At 43.8% G+C, this 26,843-nt stretch overlaps 1 protein-coding gene across 1 annotated transcript in view; it reads right to left on the reverse strand.

Moving 5' to 3' along the window:
* Window positions 1-22,422, reverse strand: part of ERBB3 (erb-b2 receptor tyrosine kinase 3) — a 97,044-nt gene extending 74,622 nt beyond the window's left edge. The window contains exon 1 of the mRNA XM_087956114.1: window positions 21,989-22,422. Within this exon, the coding sequence (XP_087812240.1) occupies window positions 21,989-22,073 (85 nt within the window). The 5' untranslated portion in view covers window positions 22,074-22,422. The remainder of the gene's footprint in view (window positions 1-21,988) is intronic.
* Between the last annotated feature and the right edge of the window lie 4,421 nt (window positions 22,423-26,843).

Consider the following 26,843-nt stretch of genomic DNA (forward strand, 5'->3'; position numbering starts at 1 on the left):
CAATCAGTTGGTTTTTCATCTAACACTATTCTTAATGGGAGGGGGGGAGAAGCACAACCGTAGAAGATAAATCTTTGTCAGTTAAGATGTTCATAAAAATTAGGTAAAATAAAACTGAGTCTCCATATAGTAAGATTTTTTTTTCTCTCACTCACCAAAGCATTTTCATTTCAGATATTTTATAAAGTATCTCATTGTTAGCCTGAAGAGAGATTTTTTTCCCCCCCAGAAACATGCAAGATACTGAAATGGAAAGTTGCCTTTCTTGTTTACTTTGTCCTTTGCCCTATCAAACAGACTTTTTAATCAGTATGGACTTTATCCTGGGTTCACTTATGAAGTACTTTTTGCTCATTTTACTCTAACAAGGTCCCTAACTTCTCAACAGCCAGGTGACCTAAGCCTTACTGCATCCAGATTCACAGAGAATCAGGTGACTCACGATAATATCAGAAGCACCTGAGGGAGTTTCAGCACATACATAGAAATTTGCCTAATTTAATTCTGAAATTTGAGGAAAAACTGTATCCTGTACAGTCATAATTAGTGTTCCAAAATAAACTATCGACTTTTTTTTCATTCTGCTTTACAATTTTGTACCTTAACCCTTCAAATAAATATGTTTACTGCTGTTGTAATCCAGCTCTTGCATTATCTTCAGTGTACTTAATTATGCTTTATCTACTTTTAACATTAGAAAATTTTTGGAGCTCAAGGTTGAATTGAGTCCTTACATCATCAGTACTACATGATAGTTTGGTAATGAAACGTTTGTAAGAAAACAACAAGCTCAGAGAGCACCATGGACCCCACACTTTTAATGAAGGCTGCAAATATTGAAAAAGGGAATGCATCAATGCCATTGGAACTAAGAATTCAGACCCACATCATTCAATGACAGAAGAATACCCAATTGAGGGCATTAATGTCAACAGCCCAAAGTCATTAACATTTGAATAACTCGCCCTTTTTTTCCCTAATGATTTCCTGGAGTCAGGAGTGTAGAGACAGCCACATTGTTACCCCTTTATCTTCCCTGTTAATATGAAAATTAACTCAGGTGTGGTAACAACTATTAACCTAGTTTAGCCATCTCGAGTGGGTAGTTGAAAAACAAATCAGAGAACTAATATGATTTAGTGATTATTAAAGCTTTAATCTAAGGATGAAGAAACTCTGGTTTAAATTCTGATGTGCCCATACTGCTATGCTGTGTTTACTACCACAATTGGCTAATTCTCATAAGTGAAGCTATAGATGGTTTCCAAACCACAATGACCTCAAGAAGTAGAGGGAGGATGATAAAAGCCAACTCAGGACACCAGTTCTTACGCACCATGTTCTTAAAACCACCAGCTGGTCAATCTGTCCAAATGCTATTCAGGGTTAATTCTGCACTTTCTTCTCATCACATTTCAAGGGCACAAAACAGGCATATATTCTCCAGAATGATATTAACTTTCTTCCCTCCCTCTACCTGTCACCTACAATCTGGTCTTTCAAGCAGCCAAGGTTATAGACATGGAACTTTTTTTTCAAGAGGTTAGGAATCTATTGGTCAGCTGTTTGAAGGGGAAAAAAAGAGCAAAGAGCTAAATTCAGCCCTATTCCTTCCTTTCTTTTCTTTTTCTCCCTGCCTTAAAGAGATCAAGATGTTACCACTTTTGAAAGAGCCCGGGAATTCCTACTCTTTGGAGGCTGCAGCTGTTTTGGCTTTGAGAAGAATTCAGGAGTCTCCTTGTTGCTCAAAGGTTTCATATGTCCACAGGACAGGGCTTGAAGTGAAAACGAGAACTGAAATTCAGGTGGGCTGAAATGGGCCTTTTGGGCATTTGCCTTTCTCCGATTGGACAGGTGAAAACAGGGCTATGCACTTTCATGGTGTCCAAAATTGCACCTTGCCAACTGAAATGGTGATCCTGTGATTAGGCATCTTTGAAAGCAATTTCAATCAAAATAGTTCAAACTGAACCGGAAGATGTGAGAGGGCAAGGATTACTGTATTTTGAACATATAAATAGGTTGCTCAGGAATAAATCAGCAAGAGAATGAGGTCGATGCAGTTGAAAAGGACCAGTCACTGGCCAGCAATTCAACCCCTGATTTGCAAAACAAGCAGTAGTAAGAGGGGCTTATTGTGTTCTTCTCCAAGCAGGCAGCTTGGCATGGAGTTTGGAATTTAACATCCAGAGGATCTCTGCATTGGTTTAAAAACAAAAAACAAAAAGCAAGCATTGATTTCCCTAAAAAATGCAGAAGGCATTTTTAGAAAACAACAAAAGCATCTGACCAGGACCCAAAGAGGGAAAAAAAGGAATTGTCATTCTTTATTATTCCTCACGGCTACCCTTATGCAAAACAAACAAGGCAGGAATAACAGAGAGTGGACATTTGTGTAATGTGATTAAACTGCAGAATCAACTTCACTTTTTTGGGAAGACAAGTAGAACTGCTTGGTGCCTAGACTGAAGCTATCCAATGAAGCTCTGCTCCAGATGCTTGTAACATCCGACATGAGATGGTGGTGCCGGGTCAAGAAAATTCTTTCTGATTATGATGGTCTTCCCACTGGATTTGTTCTCTGCAAGATTTGCACTGCATTCACTACTAATGTCTTCTTGGCACCAGGCAAATACTTTTTTTTTTAATCTTCCACTCTTTGAGGTCACAACTTTACACGGGACTGCCCAGAGTAGATATTTCCTTGAATGGAGGGCTGTGTAACAATTCAAAGAAAGAAAGAACTTGACTCACAAGCCCTGCATGAGAAGCTAAGTTCTTCACACACCCTTAACAAGTTGATGTTCTAAAGGCAAATCACAATAGCAATAATTAATGTGCAGTCCTGGGGAGGGAAGGCAAGTCTCCTCAAAATCACAACCCTTTGGCCCCATTACTATTCCTCAACAGCTGCCTAGAGCAAGGCTGCTTGTCCCCGCCACCCCCACCCAAAGTTTTAAGGAGCCGAGAGACATTTGCTGAAAGGTTTTGCTGTCCGGCAATGAACAGTAGCTCAAGCTGTCATCTATTATCAGAAGGCCGGGCTGCTATGGTGCTTGCTATGGGTTGCAAAGGCATGTATGGAATATGGATGATATCTGTGGCATGCTGCACTGATAGGGCTTGCAGGGATGGGGGAAGGAGGGGGGAGACATTTCACCAGGGAAGAGGAGAAAGAGAGAACACAGCTGCTAAGCAAGGCCTGTCTTTCTTCCCACCCCCCACCATCGCCAAGAGATGGACAAGGCTATACATTTTGAGGGTGGGAAAGAGATGGACAGGCCACAGCCACACAGAAAACTTCACACAAGACCTCTGTGCTTGAAAGATTCTTCTGTAATTCCATTTAGATCAATGACACAGATTTGCACAGACCCTCCCCAGTTTTCCTCTGGAAAATGTGATGCCCAGGGGTCTGCTAATGGGCTGACTGATGGCCTTGTTTGGTCCTGAGAAGGCATTGCTTTCCCATAGCTCATATAACTATTGAAAACTGCAGGTTGCACTGGGTTTTATCTCTTTGTTGTTCGTTTTGTATTTATATCCTCCCACCTGCTCACTGAAGTGTAAAAGAGGTTTTAAGGGCAACAAAAGAGTTATTAAATACGCTCGCACCTCCCACCAACCCACACGCAAAAACACAAATGTTGAGCCCTCAAGGGTTTGATTAAGTACTCTCCAAAAACCAGATGAAGGTTTATGTACCAAGGGCGGAGAGAGTTGATGTCAAGCCCCTTTTGTCTTGTTTGCCCACAATTATTTCTTCTCGCTGAAAATAGGCCAGTAAAGAAGAGACAGAGGAAATCCCACTGGCTTAGATGGTGAGACTAGGAAGCTGGCCGACTTCTGAGGTTGACAGAGGAAATGATTTGCAACAGCCAGAAGCTAGTTCCTTAAGGGAGCAGGTGCCTTCCCTGGGGCTTCTGAAAAAACCAGAAATATGCAGATGTTTCAATGGCTACTCTGCTTCTCACAACTCCAGTCCCTGGTTGAGGGGTATGAATGGTCAGTGCTAGTGGCAAGGCCTTCCCCTAGGACTGCTGACTTTTCATTGAGAAGTATGGGTTAAGGCAGGAAGACGTTAAGGCTTGATGGGCCCATGAGACCTTGGAAGCTTGTACGTGGGAAATCTGGAGCCACAGCTGGCCAATCTATCTTAGCCTTCACATTTTATTTGTGTGAGACTACAACTCCCAGAATTCTTGATCCACATAGCCAAGAAGAATATGGCAATCTAACACCGAAATTGGCCAAATAATGAATCTAATAGCTTCTCACATTGCTGCTAATTGGAGCAATACATCCTCTAGTACAGGGGGTGGGAAACTATGGGCTCTTTATGACCTGTGGACTTCAACTCCCAGAATTCCTGAGCCAATCCATGCTGGCTCAGGAATTCTGGGAGTTGAAGTCTAGCGGTTGTAAAGTGACTGTAATTGTCTACTCCTGGTCTAATAGATAACTGGTTGATTTATAAGACACAATAGCAGGTTCCTTGCCTCTACTGTGGGTGTCCTCGGTCTGGATAGGGTCCACCCCAAGTACCACAAGCTGCAGATTGTGCCCCGAGTCAGTTCTCCTGTTCAAGTCATAGAATGTATTTGGTCCACATTTCCCAGGGATCTCAGCTGGCATGACAGGGAACAATTTGTGCCTTATTTCTATCTTCAAAAACCAGTTTCTAGTCCTCACAGAGCTACCCAAAAACACCATTCAGAATTTAGAGAGCTACCTAAAAGTCAGCATATTTAGCAACTCATTTTGCTGGTGAGCTCTGAGAAATAAATCCTCTCTTGGAGGAACAAATGACATAGGGCAGGGGTCTCCAACCTTGGCAACTTTGAGACCTGTGGACTTCAACTCCCAGAATTCCTCAGCCAGCAAAGCTGGCTGAGGAATTCTGGGAGTTGAAGTCCACAGGTCTTAAAGTTGCCAAGGTTGGAGACCCCTGACATGGGGGAGGAGTCTTAAAAGATGGACAAAATTCGCTCAGCACAACCCTCCTCACAGTGTTGTTATGGCGGGAAAAATAGAGGCGGAAAGTGTGTTGGATATGGTTCCCACCTTGAGTTAATTGTAAAAAAAAAAAGAAAGGCAGGATACAAATACAAAGAAATAAAAAATGGAGGGAAAGTTGCAAGGGTGGACCATGTTCCTGTTATGCTTTTCCCCCAGACTGACAGGCCTGAAATAAATGACCTCCTGAGCGCCTTTTCTCCTCCCACAGAAAGAAGGGACTCCCCGCTTCTTTCGAAGGAGGGGGGTGACTTACCCAAAGGGGCTGGGGGGGGGCTCTGTTTCCTTCCCACAGTGCTGGCCTCTGCTTCTTTCGCTGTCTAGCCAGGGATGGGTGGGTAGAGAAGAGGCAGGCCTTTTTGGAGCTGCAGGCCGCCCCAGGGTCCTGACCCAGAGCTCCCTCCAATTAAAAGGCTGCCATGGCTACACAATGAGGAGCCTTTATGGCCTTGCATGGAAAAGGCGTAGGGCTGCCTTTCATTTTGCTGCTGCTGCTGCGGTAGCCCATTAGGGACTTTTCCATAATACTGGCTTGTCAGAGCAGCCAGAAGCCTGGAACAAAAGAGCTACAGAGACAGAAAGCCCCATGTCCCCAGATTAAAAAGGAAGGGAAAGGGGAGGGAGGGGAGAAAAATCCATGTTCTCAGCAGGGAAGACAGCTCCCTCCAACTAGAGAAGCTGCCAGGGTGGCAGAGAGATGGAAATAGCCAGAGACAGCACAAACAGCAACACTTTGGAGCAAGCTGGAGTCGCTTCGTGAACAGGGCTGAATTCACCCTGGTGAGAAGGGTCAGCTTGCCTTACCAAGGGATGCTCAAGGCTGTAAAACGATGGACTTTAAGAGGACGGCAGGTGGATGCACCCAGAATGGAGAGTGGAGTAAACCTAAGCCCTTCCGCATAGGCACTCTGGAGCTTTCTTCCCCTGATTTGGAGGAAGGGGGAAAAAAGATATGCAAATCTATGCAAGCTTTCTCTGTAATTAAGAGGAAGAAAGGGTATGCAAATATATGCAAATTGGGAATAAATGTGGCAAAGCTTTTCACAGTTCGGAATTGCTATGAATGTTGGGCTTGAGGGCCCACCATTCTTTCAAGGGCATAGCGAGCACAGAGAAAGGTTAATAAAACCCATCCTTTACACTTGCAAAGGTTTTAGAAGCCTGAGTCATACCTTCAAAAATGACACCAGCCCACCTGCTAAATGTCTCCTACATTCCAGGTGGCCCGGGGCAATTTTTAGATAAAACCCACCAGTTCTCTAGTCCTCATACAGTGCGGATCTTTGCACATTCCTGCGCGGAGTTGGTATTTGCCACGTGAAACTAAGGACTGCACCAGCCACATTCCTACACGCCCAGCAACACATATCCACAAAGCCTGCCTCTGGCTACAGTGCCGCCACCACCATTTCCATTTTGGGCTTGCTGTCCCAACATTTTATCTCCTCCTTTTGGGGAAAAGCTGTGCTTCGGTCTCCAGCCTCTTTTCAGTCCCTCGCCCTCTTACTGAGACTGAAAAAGACTGCAGACTGAGGTGGTCAAGCTTGACTAAGCCAAGTTTAAAAACTTCAACAAAGAGGGATAAAGCATTTGGAATAGGAGGAGGAAAAAGAAGAGAGGCTGAATTCATGAAAATTAGCACAAAAAGGTTTTTTTTTTCCAATGCTTACATCAAAGAACTTCCCAGCAAAAGATTATGTTCTTTCACAAAGAATTTCACAATCAGGGACAGTATTTAGAGAAGATGCAACCAATTTCTGTGCCCCCTTCCCCATTTCAAAATGTATTTAATTATCCTATAGAAACTTTCTACTTCTACTGATCGGGGATATTTAAAACCAGCCCTGCATTCATCTAAGATGCATTGTTTTGTCTCACAAGATGAGCTTGAACATATCCAAGAACAGATCTTGGAGCTGGGCTTTGAAATCTTACTTTCTGTGCTACAGAATATAGACTAACAAGGGTTTGAAGGGCCCTTGGAGGTCTTCTAGTCCAACCCCCTGCTCAGGCAGGAAACCTATGTCGTTTCTGTGTCATTCAATCTTCTGTTCTTCCCGCCAATTTCACAGGGGATGCCTGAAATGCCCAAGATCAAGATCTTTCATTTTTGAGTTTTGTATGAGCTTCTTCTACTAAAGGTAGTTGCCATGATCAATGCCAAATCAATATGGGTGCTCCAATTGGCTAGTTGAGGAGTTCTGGGAGTTGAAGTCCACAAGTCTTAAAGTTGCCATGCTTGGAGACCCCTGGCATAGAACTCTGCACTCCTGGATATTCCAAAAGGTTTGATACCTCTATGATGCATAGTTTTGTGCAGAGAACAATGGTGGTAGATGTTTACCATGGTAACATATGTCCCTTTACAGTGAGAACTCTTTCTCATCTCTTCTATAAAAGCACCTCTTTGTTAATATGCATTGATTATGTTTTATCAAGAGGAATAAAATGCAAAATAGAGAAAACAGAAAAACATACATCGAACAGTAACAACAAAAAATTGTGTACAAAAAAGAAACATCAAATAAGTCTAGCATTGAACATACAAAAAATATCCACCCCAGCTGGATCCTGGAAAGAATTTTTTTTTTAAAAAAAAAAACACCCTGATAAATTCTCTTCTCCTTACATAACGAGTCTACAAATAATTATAAGCGTTCTTATATAACAAGAAAAATAATATAAACATATTTCAGATGAGATCTCTATCTAATACTCAAATTGACCCAACATCTAATTATAATATATATAGAAAAATGGGGGGGAAAACAAACAGTCAACAGGCCTTTCAAGCTCTACGCTGCAGAGCCTGAAACAAAATTAAACCTGACCTGCATATTTCTAAAAAGCAACCACCTTCCTTAATGCAGCCCACAACCATCTATGACTATTTCCTCTTCCCTCCACTTCCTTTTTCTTCTTAAGTTAACTTACACCCATTAAATTGCAATGCTGTGAGCAGGAACTGTCTGTGTTTAACCTTTGCCCAGCACTCAGTAAATTTCAGGTGTTAATATTGAGAAATAATGCTGGCGGTTGTTTGTCTTGCATGCAATATGATTGTTATTTCTGTAGGCTGAGTTCAAAGTCTGCCTACAAGGCCAAGCCCAGGAGGCTGCTGACTCTTTCTGTAGGTCCTGACTAACTTCTAATCTCCAAAGCTTCGGCTCCATTTTCTGTAACTCGCTGGCTGGCAATGACCTCACACCTGGCGCTCAGCCATTGCCAACTACTACCAAACTGTGCCAATCCCAACCATGCTTTTTCCTCCTGATGCCGAACGGGGCCAGGGCCATCAGAGAGCGAGCCTCCACCATCCTTGTCTGTGTGTATCACACACTTTGATTCTACACAGGATTTATGGGAAGGAAGACACAAGAGCTGGTTTAAAGCAGCAGGCAGATTGTGCCCCCTGAGTCAGTTCTCCTGTTCGAGACTTAGAATGTATTCCCAGGGATCTCAGCTGGCATGAGAGGGAACAATCTCATGTTTTATTTCTGTCTTCAAAGACAAGTTTCTAGTCCTCACAGAGCTATCCATACCCCATTCAAAATTCAGAGATCTACCTCAAAGTAAACATATTTAGCAAGTCCTTTTGCTGGTGAGCTCTGAGAAATAAATCCTCTCTTGGCAGAACAAATGACAGTCAACAAGGGTTTTGAGATTAACTGGTTTTCCCACAACAACCTCTCCAGTCCAGCCAGGGTTTTCAGTGCCAAAATCCTGGTGCAGATAGTTTTAAGTGTGGCTTTTGGGTGACTTTACTGCAGCTTTCCCCAATTCGGCAAACTCCAGGATTGTGGAAACCAATCCCCCTAATTCTCATCCATGGTAACAACAGATGAGGAGGCAGGTAGGTAAGAGGAGAAGTCAACAGGGGTAAAAAGCAGCCCCATTGTTTGGCTGACCTCTGCTTTGAGTCATCTCTTTGGGGTTAATGTACAGGTGGTCCTTTACTTACGACCGCAACGGAGGCCAAACTTTCCTTTGCTAAGCAAGACAGTTGTTAAGTGATATTTGCCCCATTTTATGACCTTTCTTGTCGTAGTTGTTAAGTGAATCACTGCAATTGTTGATTAGTTGTGAGTTGTTAAGTGAATCCATCTTCCCCATTGACTTTGCTTGTCAGAAGGTCGCAAAAGGTGATCACATGACCCTGGGACACAGCAGCCGTCATAAATATGAGCCAGTTACCAAGCATCCAAATTTTGATCACGTGACTGTCGGATTCTGCAACGGTCATAAGTGTGAAAACGCTGACAGGTAGACTTCAAGTTATGTCCACAGTTGAGCCCAAACTTTCTGTTGTTAAGCAAGACAGTTTTTTAAATGAATTTTCCCCCTTTAATGACCTTTCTTGCCACAGTCGTTAAGTGAATCATCACAGTTGTCATTAGCATGGTTGTTAAGTGAATCTGGATTCCCCATTGACTTTGCTTGTCAGAAGGTGGCAAAAAGTGACCCCATGACTCCGGGATGCCAAGCAGCCAAATTTTAATCATATGACTACGGGCATGCTCCAACAGTCGTAAGTGTGAAAAACGGTCATAAGTCACTTTTTTCAGTGCCCTTGTAACTTCAAACGGTCACCAAATGAACTGTTGTAAGTCAAGGACCAACTATAATTTGAACAGAAGAGCCCCTTCCCTCTCTCCCCCCGCCAAACTCCCCCATAATTCTCTCCTATGTCCCCTAAAATGCCTCCAGAGACCACCTTCATGAAACAAGGGTGATCAGCGAAGTCATGTGGTCCATTGCTGGAGCCTCAATTGCTGAGAACTTTTATTAAAAAAATGTGCTTTCTCTCTAAGCTGCCCTTTAGTGGAAACGGAAGAAGCGGAGACTTGATTGGCGATCACTCTATTTTTCCCACATCATCAGAGCCCACTGTGATCAGAACGTGTCAACAGTTTCCTATATGGCAGGTAGAAAAGCAAAAGCTGAGTGGACATCCAGCCATTTGCCCCCTGCCCCCCACCAAAAAAATCTTGCTTTCTCTCAAAATATGTTTTTCAGCCTGAAAAATAAGAGCTCAGAGGCAACAAACAGCTCCCGGTTCCAGACCGTCCATCTGGCAAGACTCCTGCAACTTTTGAACTCATGCAGATGTAATGATTTGTAAAGAAATAGTTTGTCCCTCCAGCTCGCAAGCACTTGAGAAACAGAGTTTGCCTTTGACCCACTTTCCTTTGATGGTACCCTCTAGATTTGCTGGTGACACACGTCTCAACATCTCTAGAGAGCACCAAGCAGGCAGCTGTCTTTTAAAGCACTGTCAATGACATGGTGGAAATGCAACTGTAAGCTTGTTGGGAACAAAGAGAGACTGCTTGGAAGGGATTGCCTGTGTACGTACATTTCTGCATTGTATCATGCCTTGTTTTCTTCAGAAGCCTTGCTACTGTGCTTTTGATGGCAGACTCTTGGGGGGGAAAACTATAACTATCTCTGCATCCTTGTCTACTGGGGTGGAGGAGAATTAAAGCACCATGTTTTTCCTTTTTAATACTCCCTAAACCTGCTCCAAATTGGGCTGATGGAATTTAGGGCGCTTATTTGCCTCTTAAATTCACACAGCCCCACCAAAAAGGGGCTGAAATTTTAACCCTGCCCTTTCCAGTGACAACATGGTGACTCAGAAGTCAATACATTAACATGCAGGCCAGAAAGTTTCTCCTCAAGTCCAAGAAAGGAGTGACAGTCATTTGGTAGTTGACTCAAGGAGTTCCTTCCTGTACAATTAAATATGACCGTCAATTAGATGTAAAGCAGCAGAAGGTTCTCCCACTAATCTCCACCCAGAGTCTTTTTATACAACTACCTACCAACTACAACATGGTTGGATCCAAACAACTTGCTGAAGCCCTAGGCAAAGCAAGACTCCTCCAATCCATGGATTTCCCCTAAAAATGCTTTCCAGGCCAGTACTGGAATCTTATTTGCCTGCTGTGAGGAATGCAACGTCCTCCATCTCAAATAAGAGACCCAATGAAATACAAAGTTTTGTCCTCCAGCAAATCTTGGGAGGCTTCTGTCCAATATCTATTGCTGATATGAAAGCAATTCACTCACTCTACCCTTAAGACTTCAGTGAGATTTTGATAAGATTCTCCAAAAGAAAAGAAAAGAAAAACACCTGTAGTCCAGTTATAATGCCACCTTCATGCCAGCCTAGAGAAGGTAAGAAGTTCTAGGCAGGCCAAACAGTGCTTTAATTGACAAAGACTGAATTCATCTATGTTTCTTTGAGAAAAATCATCTGCGATGGACTCCCAGCAGTTGCCAAATTGAGAGGGAAAGAGATTCAAATTCCCTTTCATCACAACACAAAGGTGTATGCTGGAAACCTTGGTTGATCTACATTCTCAGGACTTTCCTTCAAGTTTCAGGTCTGCTGTACAAAAAGGAGAGTTAGTCATCAGAGCTATCTAGAGACATCCCAATGTCGGAAGCATAAAATGCCGAGGGTCTATCGGCGTCAGGCACCCTGAATTTTCACATTATGGCAAAGAGAATAATGGAAAACGAGGAGAATATGGCACTACGGCAAACAGAATGCTTTTCCTGCCATATCTAAGCTGTAAAGGGGAATCCTTGGTCAGGAGGGAGGTGCAAGAATGTCCAAGAAGGCAAACTCTGGAAGGTATTTTTTTACAAGTGCCAAGGTCAATGCTGAAAGGCCTAAAATTAGCACAGGCAGCTGCCCTGGAGGGCACAGGTGGTTGCTTCCCCACCACTTCCTCCTTTCTCATCTCAACTCCAAAAGAAAGGCAAGCATTCAGCGCCTCCTGGTTTATCCCACATCCTGATTAATTTTAGCACAATGTAAAAGTTAAAACAGAGAGAATGTCCTGCTCCTTTATAGCTCCTGTCCCTACCTAAGACCCACAAGTCAATGTTGGTCACCTCTACCTACTGCTTTTCCAGATGTGTCACACCTGTTAGGTGTAGTGGGGATGGGGAGAGTAGTAGTGGATTGGGAAAGGCTCTACTTCAGATAGTTGTGGAGGTTGAGGCGTGGCACTGATTGCCTGGCTTTCTTTCTCTGTCACCCCTCCAAGTCTTCAGCCGAGGCGCCCTCAGACCAATCTGCCTGGTGCAATGGCAGGCCAGGCCAACGGGCTGTGCCCCGGTCCTTCCCTCTGCACAGGGCTTTAAGGCTTCTCAGAGGGATACATAGCCAGGCTGGGAAGGACGGTCCCTCCCATCTGTATCACTCGTGGAGGGAGAGGTAGCCTGGCTGAGTAAACAGCTCCCAGCAATAACAAGGACTGCTGGCCATGAAGCAACCCAAACTGGCAGCAAGACAAAAGGGAAGGTATTGGAAGGAGGATCTGCTCTGAGGCAAAACACCTGTGATGGGTCCTCTATTTCTAGCCGGGGTTTCTTTATAGACAAGCAGTGGAGTTCCTGAGATAGGGAGCAAAGTACTTGGGAAGAAAGAGACGGAGCTCTCAGGGCCTTGCAAGCGCTGAACGGCCTTGGGACATGGAGAGTTTGATTAGGGAGAAACTTTGTGGAAGCTTGCCAGGGAGGGATTCTACCGTGTTTCTCATATAATAAGGCCGGGTCTTATTTTGTTTTAAGCCCTGAAAAAATGGCTAGGGCGTCTTTTCGGGGGTGACTTAATTCCCCCCCCCCACTTGCATCTTTGGGTGGGCGGACGGCGACGGCTTGGATGTTGACCTCGGCGTTGGTGGGGCACTTCGTATCGGGGTCAACGTAGGCAGCACCATATCCAGGTGTGCAACAAAAGTACTTCCTAATGGCAAGCCCCCCCCCCCACCATTCCCCACCATTTTGCATGTTTTAATATAGGCCTTAATTTGGGGGGAGAGGCTTAATTTCATTTCATGCCTATAAAACATGGTGGGACTTCCTATTGGGGGAGGCCGTATTGTTGGAGAAACAGGGTATATTACATCAACCAGATCTGGGCAGCAAAAATCCAGGCAGCCACTAGATGGTAGCAGGTAGCCTGCTTTTTCTATATCTCTTGGCTGCCACTGACTAGGCACCCCAATTTTTGCTGCCCATATGTGATAACCTTATATACTCGTTGCTGTATTATCTAATGCATTGCACCCAAATGACCCATGTTTTGTTTAATCGTGACTTCTTGAATGTCACAATTGGCTGGCTTCCCTCTGCATCTAAGCCAAATCAAACAAGCCACATTAAAGTTTAGTGTTGTACGTGAACCCGGTCACCGTCAACCCGCTTCCCAGCATCCTCCAAGCTGAAGAAGGCTCTTCTAAGTATTTTGATTCCTTGCTCTCTTTCAATGATTTGAGTTTCCTCCCCTAAAGAAAGGCATATTAGATCAAAACAGGAAGGGAAGACTCAGTTCCCATCAGTTGTTTTTGTGCTTTAGTCGCTGGCAGAATGGGGGTGAGGCACCCACTTCTAAAAATTATTAGAATTAAAACTCACTACTATCAAGGAGGAAGAACCAAAGCACTTTGCAGGGTTTATTATCAGGCTTATTTTGCAACTGGCAGTTTGAAATATGTACAAGTATTTACAACTAACTATGTCACCAAGTCACCCTTTCTATGTATATCCCTCTTTTCTTCAAGGTGACAGGTAAGATTTCTCTTCATCATTTTACCCTTACAGGAACTCTGAAAAGCTGGTGGGTGCTTAGAGATGGCTGCTGACCCTGATCACCCTTGAGAACACTGTGATTTTCGAGGTCTAGAAATTAGAAAATTGACCCAAGACAAGAGTACGGCTGCCTGTTCCAATATTTAAACTGCACACCCCCCACACACACAATTCCCAAGCTATCCCCTCATTGCCACCACATGCCCTGGATTCCTTAATGAAAAGGATGATCGTGGAAATGATAGCTTTGCTTTGGGGAAAAGAGTGTACAGTTGAACAACCTCTGCCTCATGCTCCCTTCAGTTCTGAGCATTCCCCTCTTAATCTTCACTCTTGTAGGCAAGACAAGAGAAGAACCTCAAGGCAAGTGGAACATTTCCAGGCATCTCAAGGACCAAAACATGCCCAGTCTTCCTAACAAAAGTCTCTGAGCTGTGCTTCACTTGCAGAAAAGTCCATGGGATGCATTTCTAGGCTGTTTCTCCAGCAAAATGGCTAGATAGCGTATCCAAAGCCTTTAGACCTGCCACCAAGGGCTGTTTCTCTCTGGGGAATCATCCCAGCCAGGGAAAACCATTTTGCTGGCACAAGGCCTGCTAATTATTCCTTTAAAAATGCATCAGTTATGGCTTCCTGGCATCCACAATCATGTTCCAGTGAAGGTAAACACTACGCTTGTGAATTCACTGAACTCTTCCCATTTTTCATATGAAACACCAAGCGTGAGAGCAAAGATCTTTAGTCCTCTTTAACTCAGCAAACAAGAAAAGGCACTCTCTGGCAACAAAGAGGTCTTTAATCTTGGAGAGAGAAAACTCAGTCTGAGCTAGAAACTGGAGACATTCCAATGAGAAACAAACGTATCTGAGAAAGAACTGCTTCTGTGGGCCACTACCTCTTGATCATCTTCATCTCAGCCCACAGATGCTTCTCCTCCAGACAAATACGTATGTGCAACACAAACACACAAAGAGACATGCATACAAACCCAAAGTGAGACATGCCTTATCAAGAACCTCAAGTCAGAATGTGGTTTATTTGTCTTTGATTTATTATGGTATCAAATTCCACCCATTGTGTTTAACATTGGGCAAAACACTTTCTCTTTAACAACATACTTTTGCGTTTCTGCCTGAGTAATCCAGTTTCTAGAGCCAGCTTGGTATAGCAGTTAAGGCCCAGAAGGCCATGAGCTCTGGGTTTGCTTTAGACCAAAGACAGCTGAGCAACCTTGGGCCAGTCCTTCTCTGTCAGCCCTAGGAAGCAGCCAAGGGCAACTGAAAAATGGTGTCTAGTCCTGGTAGTTGCCAGGAGTCCAAAACTAACTTAAATGGGAGAGAGGGAGAGAGGGAGAGAAAGAGAGAGAGAGAGAGACTGTAGCAAATGAAAGTAGATGCATTATTAGGTTTCACTATTGCTTATCTTGCACTCCAATATCTGCTAAACCGTTCTGCCAGATTGATGTAAATCTAAAAAGAAGCAGCATCCCTTGAAGCCACTCTGCAGTCTAGGAGGAAGGGTAACATAAATCAGTGTCACCATGGATTGGGAGGCTTCTTAGTGTTGGCTTTCCCTTTCCTGGTGACATGAAGCTTGACTCACTTGCTAACGATGGAGATTGGAGTTGAGGGCTTGCTTGGGCCAGTGCATTTTGTTTGCTCTTGCTCAGAGTTTGATTGCAGGGTGACCTGCTGAGAAGTAATCTGCAGCAAACACAATTGGGAGGAACCAGGTACAGTTGACTTGCAGGTGCGTCCCTAACTAAGATACAATCATTGGGCAAGAGCTTTGAAAAAGAGGACCTTTGTAAGAGGTGCTTAGGTCTATTAACAGAGCAGGGAATGGCTAGAAAAAAGATAAGCGAAAAGAGTCTTCCATCTTAAGAGTTGTACTCCCTAAACAGTGTTCTTTCTGGACTGGAAAAAATACAACACACACTGGAAGTGTGAACACCGAGAGGCTGATAACTGGAAAGAGCAATGCTGAGTGGAAGAGAGTGCTAAAGAGATGTTGGGACAAGGCTTCAGGGGAGCTGAGGTGGATTTCATAACCTTCAGATCAAGATAGGATGCCCTTGGAGAAGCTACATTTTAACCTAGAACAGGGATCTCCAAACTTGGCTACTTTGAGACTTGCGGACTTCAACTCCCAGAATTCCCTAGCCAGCATGGAGTTGAAGTCCACAAGACTAAAGTTGCCAAGTTTGAAGGCCCCTGACCTAGAACAGGGGTGTCAAACTCGTGTCATCATGGTGGTGTCACCTGACATATCAGGACTTCCCCCCCACCCTTCTGGGCTGTGAGTTTGACACCCCTGACCTAGAAGAATTAGAATGAGTCAAATAAACAGCCGAAGGGAATTTGTGGATCAGGTCAGGCTTTATAATTTAATGAGTATCTTGATTTGCATCCTAAACAATGCATTCAAGGCATAACCAAACCCCTTATTTGCAACTAGGTGGGACATTTAAAAACGAAAACAGTCGGCACTTAATGCAACTGAAAAGTGTTCCACTTTTATCTTAATCCCAGGTGGATCATGTTCAGGATATCATTTTTGGATATCATCTTCCCAAAGTAAATGTGGGTAAGAAATCCCATTCTGCGTTAAGCCTAAGAAAACATCAAGGCATTAGAATGGTCGTGTTTGGTAGAGAGTTTACAAATCCGACTCTGGAAAAAGCTGTTTTCTGTGCATTTAAATGTATGAAAGATACCAGGAAACTCATCCACATGTATTTATCGAAATATTGTTTCAGGTGAAACTTATTGTTACGGTTAAAGGAAAGTTTTCAGGCCATTGTGTGAGAGCAGAATTGTGACTCAAGCACTCTAAAACCAGCTTTGGTTTCTCCCTAGTCCCAGTTTGTCTTAGGCAGGTGTGCGTATGCTTTGAACTGGGCCTACTGGAGAAGGGGAGGGCTCTTCCCTGTTGTTCTGACGGGCACTGTTTGTTTTTCTCTCCATTTGACAATCACTGTGGCATACAAGGGGAAAGCAATTAGCAGAGGTCAAGAATGTTGACACAAAACTGGTTCCAAGCAACCAGGGAAACCTGGCCTCTATTATAAACCAGGGAGAGGCGAGCAAGAGGGCTCATTAGTTTGCAAAAACATAAATAAAGTTCACTGCACTTGTCCTCCAGCTGCCACCAAACCCCGCAAAAGAAGAGACCAACTCATTAACCGCAGGGAGAAGGAGAATTAGAAGGAGAAAGAGGAAGGAAGGAAGGAAGGAAGGAAGGAAGGAAGGAAGGAAGGAAGGAAGGAAGTTTAGCCAAGGATGATTGATTGGTGGGATTTTTGACAAATTAGGAAGCTTTTACAAAGATACCTACCCTGGCCAGTCTACTTCTGAAATCATTCCCATAACAAACAAGCAGAAGTTCTGAAGGAGAGACCTGGACTAACACTCTCTAACACTGCCTACAGAAACAGGCACAGCTGAATTCCCGAACTCCCTGCGAAAAAGGCGCCTTCCCTTAAACTTGCAGCCGCCTCTCTCTGATGACTTAAAATCACTTAGCTGTTTAAGGGGTGAATCGCTGATGCAGACGTGTATCACAGCACAAGGCAAAGATTTAGGTAAAAATGTCACCGAAAATCAAGCTCTGCATCGAAATGAAACACCAAATCAAGCAGTTACAGGGAAGGGGAGGGAAACGCGTCTAGTTTTATTTTTAATTAACACCTGTTTGCAGGGCTTGAATTAAAATACATTTATGCCTTGGTATTAGCCATCTCCTGGATTCTGTGCATTATTCCGGTGAAAAACAAATACCAGCAAATGTACTCACTGTGCAAATAACAAGCAAGAATCGCATTGTGATGAGCAAAATGCTTAGTAGAAAAGATGACTATTAGGGAAAACTGCATTCAACGGTGCAGACATTAACAGAAACACACAGGACACATATACAAGTTTTCACGCACATTTTCAAAGGTCTGTGCATTCTTTAGAAAGCTTGAAGGAAAGCACTTGAATTGGAGCAGAGGTGTTGTTTGATGGGGATTACTGGGTCCCATTTCTGGATTTCCACTAATAAGGGATTCTTTTGTTATCTCTCTAGTTTTGTCCCTTTGTATTTTTCAATTTCTATTGACTAGTTTTATTCTGCCTTGCACCTTATGTTTATGCTGTTTTGTTACTTTGGAATATATCGCTTGTTTACCCATTAGGTATTTTCCTAGTGGAAGTTAATCTTTTGTGGGCATATTTTTTTCCCCCCTGTTCAATTTGAGCAAAATCAGCCTCTTATCATTTCACCTCTCCCTTCTCATATATGCAGTGCTTTATGAGAAGAGGTTCTAATAGACAAGCTATGTCTGACTACAGAGATTCTCAGTCATTCAGGTCATGGTTGTCCCAAGGGTGATTTTCCAAAAGTTCTAAAGAAACTTTTTGTTTTTTGGGGGGGGGGACCCAAGAAAGACCAATTACCTTTTGTAAAAGCAACTTTGGGACAGGCTGTGCCTGATACATGTACAAACAGGTAGGATCACTCCAGCAAGCATCTCTTAGAAACAGCCTTACGGAAGCAAGGAAGTGCCATAACAGACAAGCCCATCAGCAGATGCAAATGAGAGTCCAGGACAACTCAAGTCATTGAGGATGAATTGAGGTGATGGATGAACTCAAGCCAACCATTTCATTTCTCACTTCTCATCAGTTCCCCTTACCTGAGGTATCTGCTGGGCACAGCCAAAAAAAAAAAAAAAAGCCAAACGGGTTGCCATGGCAGAGCAAGCAAAGTTTCACATAAAAAAAACCCAGAGCTTCGATAACAACACCCCTTCTACTTCAATCGTGCCCTACAGACGCTGCTGACCGTTTTGGCAGTTGGCTACTGGCAACCACCAAGTGACACCTTGTTTGTCAGTTGTGATTTAATGCATTGCTTTTCAGCTGAACATGCACTTGGCAAGTTTGCTAACCCATTAATCCCTAAATTAAGAAAGCAAAAACATATCATATCAGGGGGCATTCCTGGGAGGATAATGTCCCTTTATTCTTCAGCAACAGTCCCCAAAGGGAATATAGAGGGGAATAAATGAGGTTTGAAGGGAGCTGGATTCTGAGATCCAGGCCCAGAGCAAAGGAGGAACGCTCAGTAGTGACCCTCAGCCCCCCCCCCCTCTTTCCTTCCTGGGGGGCATTTTTGCAAGTGGAGAAATGTTCCAATGCATCTGCAGTAGAAGTCAGGCCGGGGTAATCGGATGAGTGCCTCCCAGATTTGCATCCTAATTAAACTTGAATGCTTGCAATTCCATTTCAGCTCACCACCCTCCGAGTTTGGGCCAGACTAGCAGCTGGCTTCTCTGGACCCCCCTTTTTAAGAATTGTTGTTTTCTTTATTTCAAGCACCAGGAATGTGTCAACGTAAAATGGACTTTCAAGTTTCCCCATTTAGATAGGAGGAGGAGAAATGAAGCGTCCTTCTGAGAGACGGACTGGTCTTGGTTTGAGAATTAAAGTTTTGCTGCTCAAGGCAAAGTAACCAAGGATGGCTGCCCCTCTTAAATACTTTGTCCCCGAAGTCACTAAGATATTTTGGCACCTCAAAGAGAACTCCTTCCCTTTTCTAGCAGCAGGTACATACAGGTAGTCTTTGGTTAGGGATTGACTCATTTAGCAACTGTTCAGAGTTACGACAGGGATGGAAAAAATAACTTCACAATCAATTCTTGTATTCATAACCTTCACAGATCTGCAAAGCAAAGGAAAGCTGATGTAGGATGCATTTTCACTTAGCAACTGCTTCACTTAACAACTGAGTTGCCATGCCCAATTGTGGTCGCTAAATGAGGACCAGCTGTACCTAAAAGAACCTCAAAGTTCTGATGATGTATTCTTGTCCCGCATGGGAGTTTCTAACCCAGACATCCAACCACAGAGATGTTGAAATTGTTTTCTTTCTGCCATAATTCCTTCCTTGTAAGGAAAGTTATTTTCTCTTTGGTTTTGGTTTCTTTTCTGTACCTTTTTGGAAAGAAAACTGGGATTTTGGTCATCCTAGAGGGAAAAGGTAGATACTACAAATTTTTGCTTCATTGGAAAATACTTTAGTGATTCAAGCATAATGTATTATGGCTGTGCAATGATTTCATTCAGATATTTGATTTGAAGATAATTTAATTAAAACACTTTTTTTCAAATTGTATTCCAAATAGTTTGAATCGAACATCCATTTGTAAAAAAAATCTGGACCATTTGAGAAACTGGCATGTGTACAAACATGTTTTTCCAAAGCCTAGACAGGATCAAACTGATTGTCTAAATCAATTCCAAAATCTGGTAATCCAATGGATCTGACTTTCTTGGTTTAGTTCAGAAATTCTCATCAGTGGAGACTGGCCTGTGAAACCAGTTTCTCAATTTGGAGAAACCATCTACAACCTGGAAATGTAGACTGAGACAATAAGAATGTTCATGGTGGCTGGGAATGATGGGAATCATTCCTTAAGACCCCAGAGGGAACAAGACATTCAGAAGGGGTTACTTCTTGTGTCTTTACATCCAGAATCTAAGGAAGGAGGGCACCTATGAAGTTGTGCAATGCCTAGAAGGCATGATTAACCTTTTGAACAGTATCTGTTTAAACATTCTCCCCCCTCCCCCTTATTACTGACAGTTGGTGTAAGAAGCCATAAAACAAGACCCAGTGGACTTAGCCCTTCCAGTCAAACCCAACTCTTTATGGTATCTGTTTATTCTTATCATCGGCACCTTCCTCCCCAACATACAGACAGCTTAGGCTGAGTCAGGGTTTGCAACATAAGTTTTCCCTCTCCTTTGGATGATGGGAAGGCTGAAAGTTTCTAAGTCCTCAGACAAGGAGATGCTGCTTAATTAGAAGCCTCCTCTGCATAATTTGTGCACAGGGAGTATCTCCAGGAAGTCCATCACATCTCTTCCTCCAAGCATTTCTTAAATTTGAATATATTTTATTGTAATGTGTAAATTTTTGTCTGTATTTTTGTTATGGTGTTTTGATATTTTTATTCATATCATATTTTATTCATATTCATTGTCAAAGACACAGAAATGCAGAGTATCAATCCAATACATATCCTGCTTCCTTGAGAGAAAGGTTTGCCACTGCTTTTTGGTTTTTTTAAAAAACTCCTTAAATAGTTTATGAATACGGGATCTCCTGGAAGTGTCCATCCCATCTAACTACCAATTTCTTTTTGCCTCTCTTAATATCAGCCAAGATGCCTTTAAAAAGCATGTTTTTCTTCTTCAGCTAGTCTGGGCACATAGGTCCTATTGAAGCTGCAATTGAAAATACCTTTTATAGTTTGAATATACCACAAAACAGTATATCATACTACTGTGTGTGCATGTATGTATACAGATATTTTATCCCCCCCCCAAGGAAAATTAAATGTTTGTGGGTGTCAAAAGGATTCTGGAAAACAAGCTCATTAAGGATAACAGTAATCGTCCTGAACAAAATTTAATCCATACAAAAGTTCAAAATCACTTGCAAACCAGGCTTTATGGCTCTTAGCATCCTTCGGACCTCAAATCTCAGTTGTACAGAATAAGAGGTTTCGGTTATTTAAGTTATATGTGGGTCGCATATTACTTAAGGAAGAGTAAACGCTCCCTGTGCATGCTCTGAGGCACTAATGAATTTTTAGCCCCTACGCTCAACGTGAAGGCGCTAGAAACAAGCCGGGGTTCTTCGCCGCTTTTGACTAATGCCCTAATAACACTCCCCATCCAGCCACCCACCTCCGGTCAAGAAAACTCCGCGAAGCCCAGCCCTTCGCTCCCTTTCACGCCGAGAACGATTGAGGCGACGAAGCCGGCGAAACCACATTTCCCAAATTCCTCTGCCTTTCAGTTTCGCCATTCCTTTCGCGGGGTTTGGGGGACAGTCCGCGTTTCCTCCTAACCCCACCGCGTCAGCCAGCGACCTAGCTTCCTAAAGTTACAAAAACCTACCTAAACTAAACCCAAACCATTCGCCGCTCCCTCAGACGGGGAAAGGGGGGGTGGGGTGTCCGGGGAGGGAGACAAACAGGTTTTGCCTCACGGCGGCGGCGGCGGCAGCGCGCAGGTTCAAAGGCGTCTGTCGATGGGGCGAAACTCTCGCACGCTTCGCCTTCCCAGCCGCGTCCAAAACACGAGGAAACTTTCCTTCCCGATTCACGCGGGGTGGGGTGGGGGGGGATCCGATCCCCAGGGAGCGAGCAAGGCAGCATCGCGCCCGCTTTCAACACGCCCACAGCTTCAGATCCTGTTTGGGGTTAAACAGATCCTTGATCGCTTTGGGTGTAAAAGGGGCCATTCCTCCGCGCGATCCCGCTCCACAACCCACCGGAGGCCGCGAAGCGCAAGAGGCGAGCGGGGCTTACCTGCTTGAGAACCTGCCGAGCGGACGCTCCACCAGAGGAGCAGCGTTAGCGCGGGCAGGCAGCTTCGGATCTGGCGCTTCTTCATGGTTCACGGGGTGGGGGGGAGTGGGGGGCTTCGGGGGTTGTTAACCTCGAGGAGAGAGAGAGAGAGAGCCCCGTTCCCCGTTCCTCCCGGCGGCGTGCACGGGATCCCGGGCTACAGCATTCCGCTTTGGGATGGGAAAGCCGGAGCAAGAGGAGAAGCACCTGATCCAGACCGAAGGCGGACGAGTGGGGGGCCGATCACTTGCTTCTTTCCTGCTTCATGGGGGTTTTTGGAGAATCGCCCTTCGCCGACGCCTCTTTTTTTTTTTTTTTTCCTCGTCCCCACCCTTCCCAAAGTAGCCAATTCCCCCTACCGGAGCCACGAACTCCGGCTCGTAGGGCTTTGATCTGTTTTACTCACGCACAACTCACAAATTACACACACTTCATTCACGAGAAACTCGGGCGTCATTGGTCCGGGCTGCGCCGCGCTCCGGCCAATCAGAGGCCAAGCGAGAGAACTCCGGAACGAGGAGTGAAAAGCGGAGATTTGTTTTGGGGAAAGAGAAAGCGCGCGCGCGCGAGAGAGAGAAAAGTCGACGCCAGCTACCAGTTTGTTAGACCGTCGTCCGACCGTCGCTGTCGCGATAACAATCAAGGATGCATCGATACAGTAGTCACTGCTTGACCCCTTAAGTTGGATAGCCTCAGAGGAGGGCTAAATAAATGTGATTTTTGTCACACTGGATGGTTTCGTTGATGGGCCCACCTTCAAAATGAATTTTTCCTCATGGGTGATTTAAAAGTGTCCTTCATTGTCCCACTTTCGCCTTTTTCTATGACCACCCTTGAACTTGACCCAAATTAATGTTCAACATCTGTAGTAAACTCATTTAGTGTGTTTACTAAAGTTCATCTGATCTGCATTAACCCCAAGAACTGGGTCAATCAGTATTTCTTAGGCTAACATTTGTTATCTTATTTTGAATCCGACATAATGTAGCCTAATTCAGATACATGATACTCTGAAAAAAGCCCCAAATCCGGGGTGGGATGCTACCAGTTCTGCTCAGCTCTGTAGAACCAGTAGCTCTGAAGAGCAGCAGACACAGAACCGGTTCGTGTTTGCTGCTGTTTGGCCCACTCGCCCGCCGAGCTCTTATCCGACCTTTATTTCCTGCTTTTGCAACCTCAGCTGTGCCGCGCAAAGCAGCTGAGGTTGAAAAAGCAGTAAAAAAGGTGTTTTTCAAACGTTGCGCACCCGCGCACAGCGCTTATCAGCTGTCCGGGAGGCACAACTTTTGTTGTATTACACACATGCGCAGCACGCGTCTGGCGTGCAAAACGTAAGTACCAAACCGGTAGTAACACTGGTTGAATCCCACCCCTGCTCCAAATGCTAGGAAAGGTAGAAGAGTAAAAAAAGATGGATGACCAGCTGTAAGGTGGTTGGACTTAGTTACAATGGCAATGGGTGCGTCATTGGAAATCCAGAAAGACTAGTTTAGGGATTGATAGTTATGGAGAAAATTTATGTGATCGCTAGGAATCAATACGGAATTGATGGCCCATAGTCCATTTGGTGGGCTAGCTTGTAGTTCAGTATATCATGAGATCACAATCATAGGGTAACCATCATCACTGCCATTTGTTATGGGAGATCAAGGTACAAATCCCTGCTTAGACACACAAAGTTCATCAAAAGATTTTAGGTAGCTTGCTATCTCAGTTTCACTTGGCCTGCCTTACACGGTTCCTGGAAGAATACGTGGAAAGTAATGTGCTTATTGAACAAGTCTCCAAAGAGATTAATGTTTGGAAGCTAGTTTGAACATATTAGAAGAAACATAGGACAATGTAGGAAACATAGGAAATCTACAGATTAGTAGTCCATCTTAGCTCCATTCTGTCTGTAAGTGTTGAACAGTGGTTCTTGGAATTCAAGCAGGATTTCATCCCAAGATTTCTAGCACCTGAAGATGGCTAGAGACTGAACCTGGGGACTTCTTCGTTTTAATCATGAGTTTCTTCACCCTCCAACAGTCCCGCCTTGTCTAATGCTACACCCCAAGAGAGTAGCATCTGAACTAGTGAAGGGCGTTTAGACCAGCCTTACCTACATGCAAATTAATCTAGGAATTAGAAATGTTGACTTTTAAGTTGTGTAGATGATCTCATTCCCAATTATAGATTTGATCAAAGGTTCAATAGCCCATCCTCTCCTTGCCATGATTATAGAGTTGGTTGTGTAGGAATCTGAGGAAGTCAGCAACAGAGTTGCCGTATGTGAAAATACAATATTTCAGTTTTCCTCTACCATTGTGGTGCTCAATCTCAGCTGGCTGATCTTCTATGTGACAAGTTTGGCAGCTGCTTTGCTCTGGGTTCCACCCTTTGGGGAAAGTAGCCAATTAAAATTAGCCAATTTACTCTCTATTTTCTCCTGGGTGCTCACAAACTTTCAGAATTCTGGCATCCTGGCAAGAGGGCTGGAATTGTGCTTCATATTTATGAAATCACAAGATCTTTAGCCAGAGGATACAGCCGGGAGAGTGTCCCCATTGGCAAGGTCACAAGACATGATGCAGAGATGATGGCAGAGATTCAGGAGTGGGCGCCCTGAACAATGTCCGTACTCAAAGGCGAGTGGGAGGAAATGAGATCAGTGTAGCCAGAGAGGGAAAGCAATGTTCATGGATGCTGGTTGGCTAAGGACTCCCCACCACAAAAGAGATTAAGATTCACCTGGCTCTGATACACCATTTTGCTGAAAAGACTCTGAACTCATGATAAAAGTCACACAAGACAGGGAGATCATCTAAGGAAGGTGCAGCTTTGCAGAGCATTGTTTTTATGCTTCAAACTGCCCAAGTGAGGTGTTTCAAAGTTAAATCCAACTCACTTTACAGCTTGTCAACTCCCTAAATTGTTTCCAAGGATAATCATGAATAAACTTAATTGCCCAGCAATTAAGAACATATTTTTTTATTCTTCCTCTCTGCACCCAAAATTGAAACATTGAACTCAGACCCCAGCAGCTACTAGAAGGAGAGATAAAAGTTAAAGAACAAACGTAGAAGGAGAGATTAAACCCTGCCCCGGTCAGTTGGGTGGTTCAGCTTTATTGGGATACCAAAACCTGGCAAAGACAAAATCCCACATTGCATATAAGAGCTACAACTTGACATGCCAATGCCTCCACTTAAAATAAACTCTTATAATCAACCTCAATTTTAATCACAGTGAGAGCAGAAGCATAACCAACTTTAGGATATGTGACAAATCCAGTGTCCCCCCCCCCCCCCCCAGTTAGTCTATTATCAGCCGCAAGCCCAGAGACAACACTCAAAGTCCAAATTCAATCCTTTACTTGCTTCTGCTTAATGGACAGAATCTTGCCAGACCCAAGCTATAACCTTCTAATTTACTAGGTCTATCCTGAAAAATTATAGAATGTGGCTACACTGAAGCATCTTTCCTCTCCCCAACCAGCTCTGGGCAGCATAATTTCTTGATCTGGACCTCTCTCTGGGAAAGCTCTGTGTTGCTAAAACTCCCTCACTGCTCCTCCAGGTGCACCTTCCATCACATCCACTAGGAGCTTTTGCAGGAATTACCTCAAGGTGTGGTCAAAAGATGGTGGTTGTTGCCATGGTGCAATTGAACCTCTCCATTTTCTATCAGTGTCACATCAAACAGTAGGTGATGTTTTAACTGCACCGATGCAGCCACCTTATCTTGATTTTTTTGACCATGCCTTAGGGACACTCCTTGGCAAACACCAACAGGCACAATATGAGCAGCTTTGAGTCATATTTACATTAATTCCTGAATTAAAGCAGTTTCCAGGTATGGTCTAGAATTAATGCAGGGGAACCCAACACCCTCCTCACTTGGTTCAGAAATGAACCACTCTATAACTGCCACTCAGTTCTGTTTCTCTAGGCATGGCTGAGTTTTAAAGCCAGAATTCTCTCCACCCCGCCCAAAGGTGAATCATATTGCAAATAGGTGGCAGCAAAAAACATCATTTTTAGAAAAACTAATTAGAGCCCCTGGCTGAGTCTTAACCTAGAAGCCAATCCAGCAAGCTTTAGGCAAACCTTAGTAAATAATGTGGAAGCTCTGTGTACTTCTAACTCAAGTCTTCATGAGGACTTGATTTAATCTATTTCTAGGTGGTTTTAATACTTTATATTTGAAACAGTTTCCATTTTGCCCCCAAATGACTGTTTCTTCTCCTATGGACTCCCCCCTCCACTTTTATTCTGAATCAAAACAGAAACACATCCTTGGTCATGATGAATAATTACTTTAACCAGCAGGAAATATCAGTATTTGAGAAGAATGTGGAAATTAGAAAGGTGGCACTCCCAAAGGTGTTTTTTTTCCGGAGGCAATTGGACTTCCTTTATTTTTTTTCTTTGAAGACCTTTTGCTTCTCATCCAAGAAGCTTCTTTGGCTCTGACTGGATGGTGGGGAATGGAAGGAATTATATTCTTTGCAGATAACTGGTCACATCCTTTTTGAGGGTAATTGAAGCACTTGGAGGTTTATCTGTGCCCTCCAACCTGGATTTATAAATCCTTCCGTTCCCCAGTATCCAGTCAGAGCTGAAGAAGCTTCTCAGATGAGAAGTGAAACGGCTTAAAAGAAAAAACAAGAAAGTGCAACTGCCTCCTGAAAAAGTACCTTTGGGACAACCATGGCCTGGATGACTGAGAATTTCTACAGACTTTCAGAAAGGTGGAAGAAATATATCCTGCTGTTGCCATTTGGCGCCCCCTTGTGACTGAAAGTACAGACTATCTTGGAGAAAAACTGCAACTG

This window comes from Notechis scutatus, chromosome 2 (genome assembly GCF_049901735.1).
Source record: "Notechis scutatus isolate UNSWTSFEM ecotype Mainland chromosome 2, rNotScu1.2, whole genome shotgun sequence".
NCBI lineage: Eukaryota > Metazoa > Chordata > Lepidosauria > Squamata > Elapidae > Notechis > Notechis scutatus.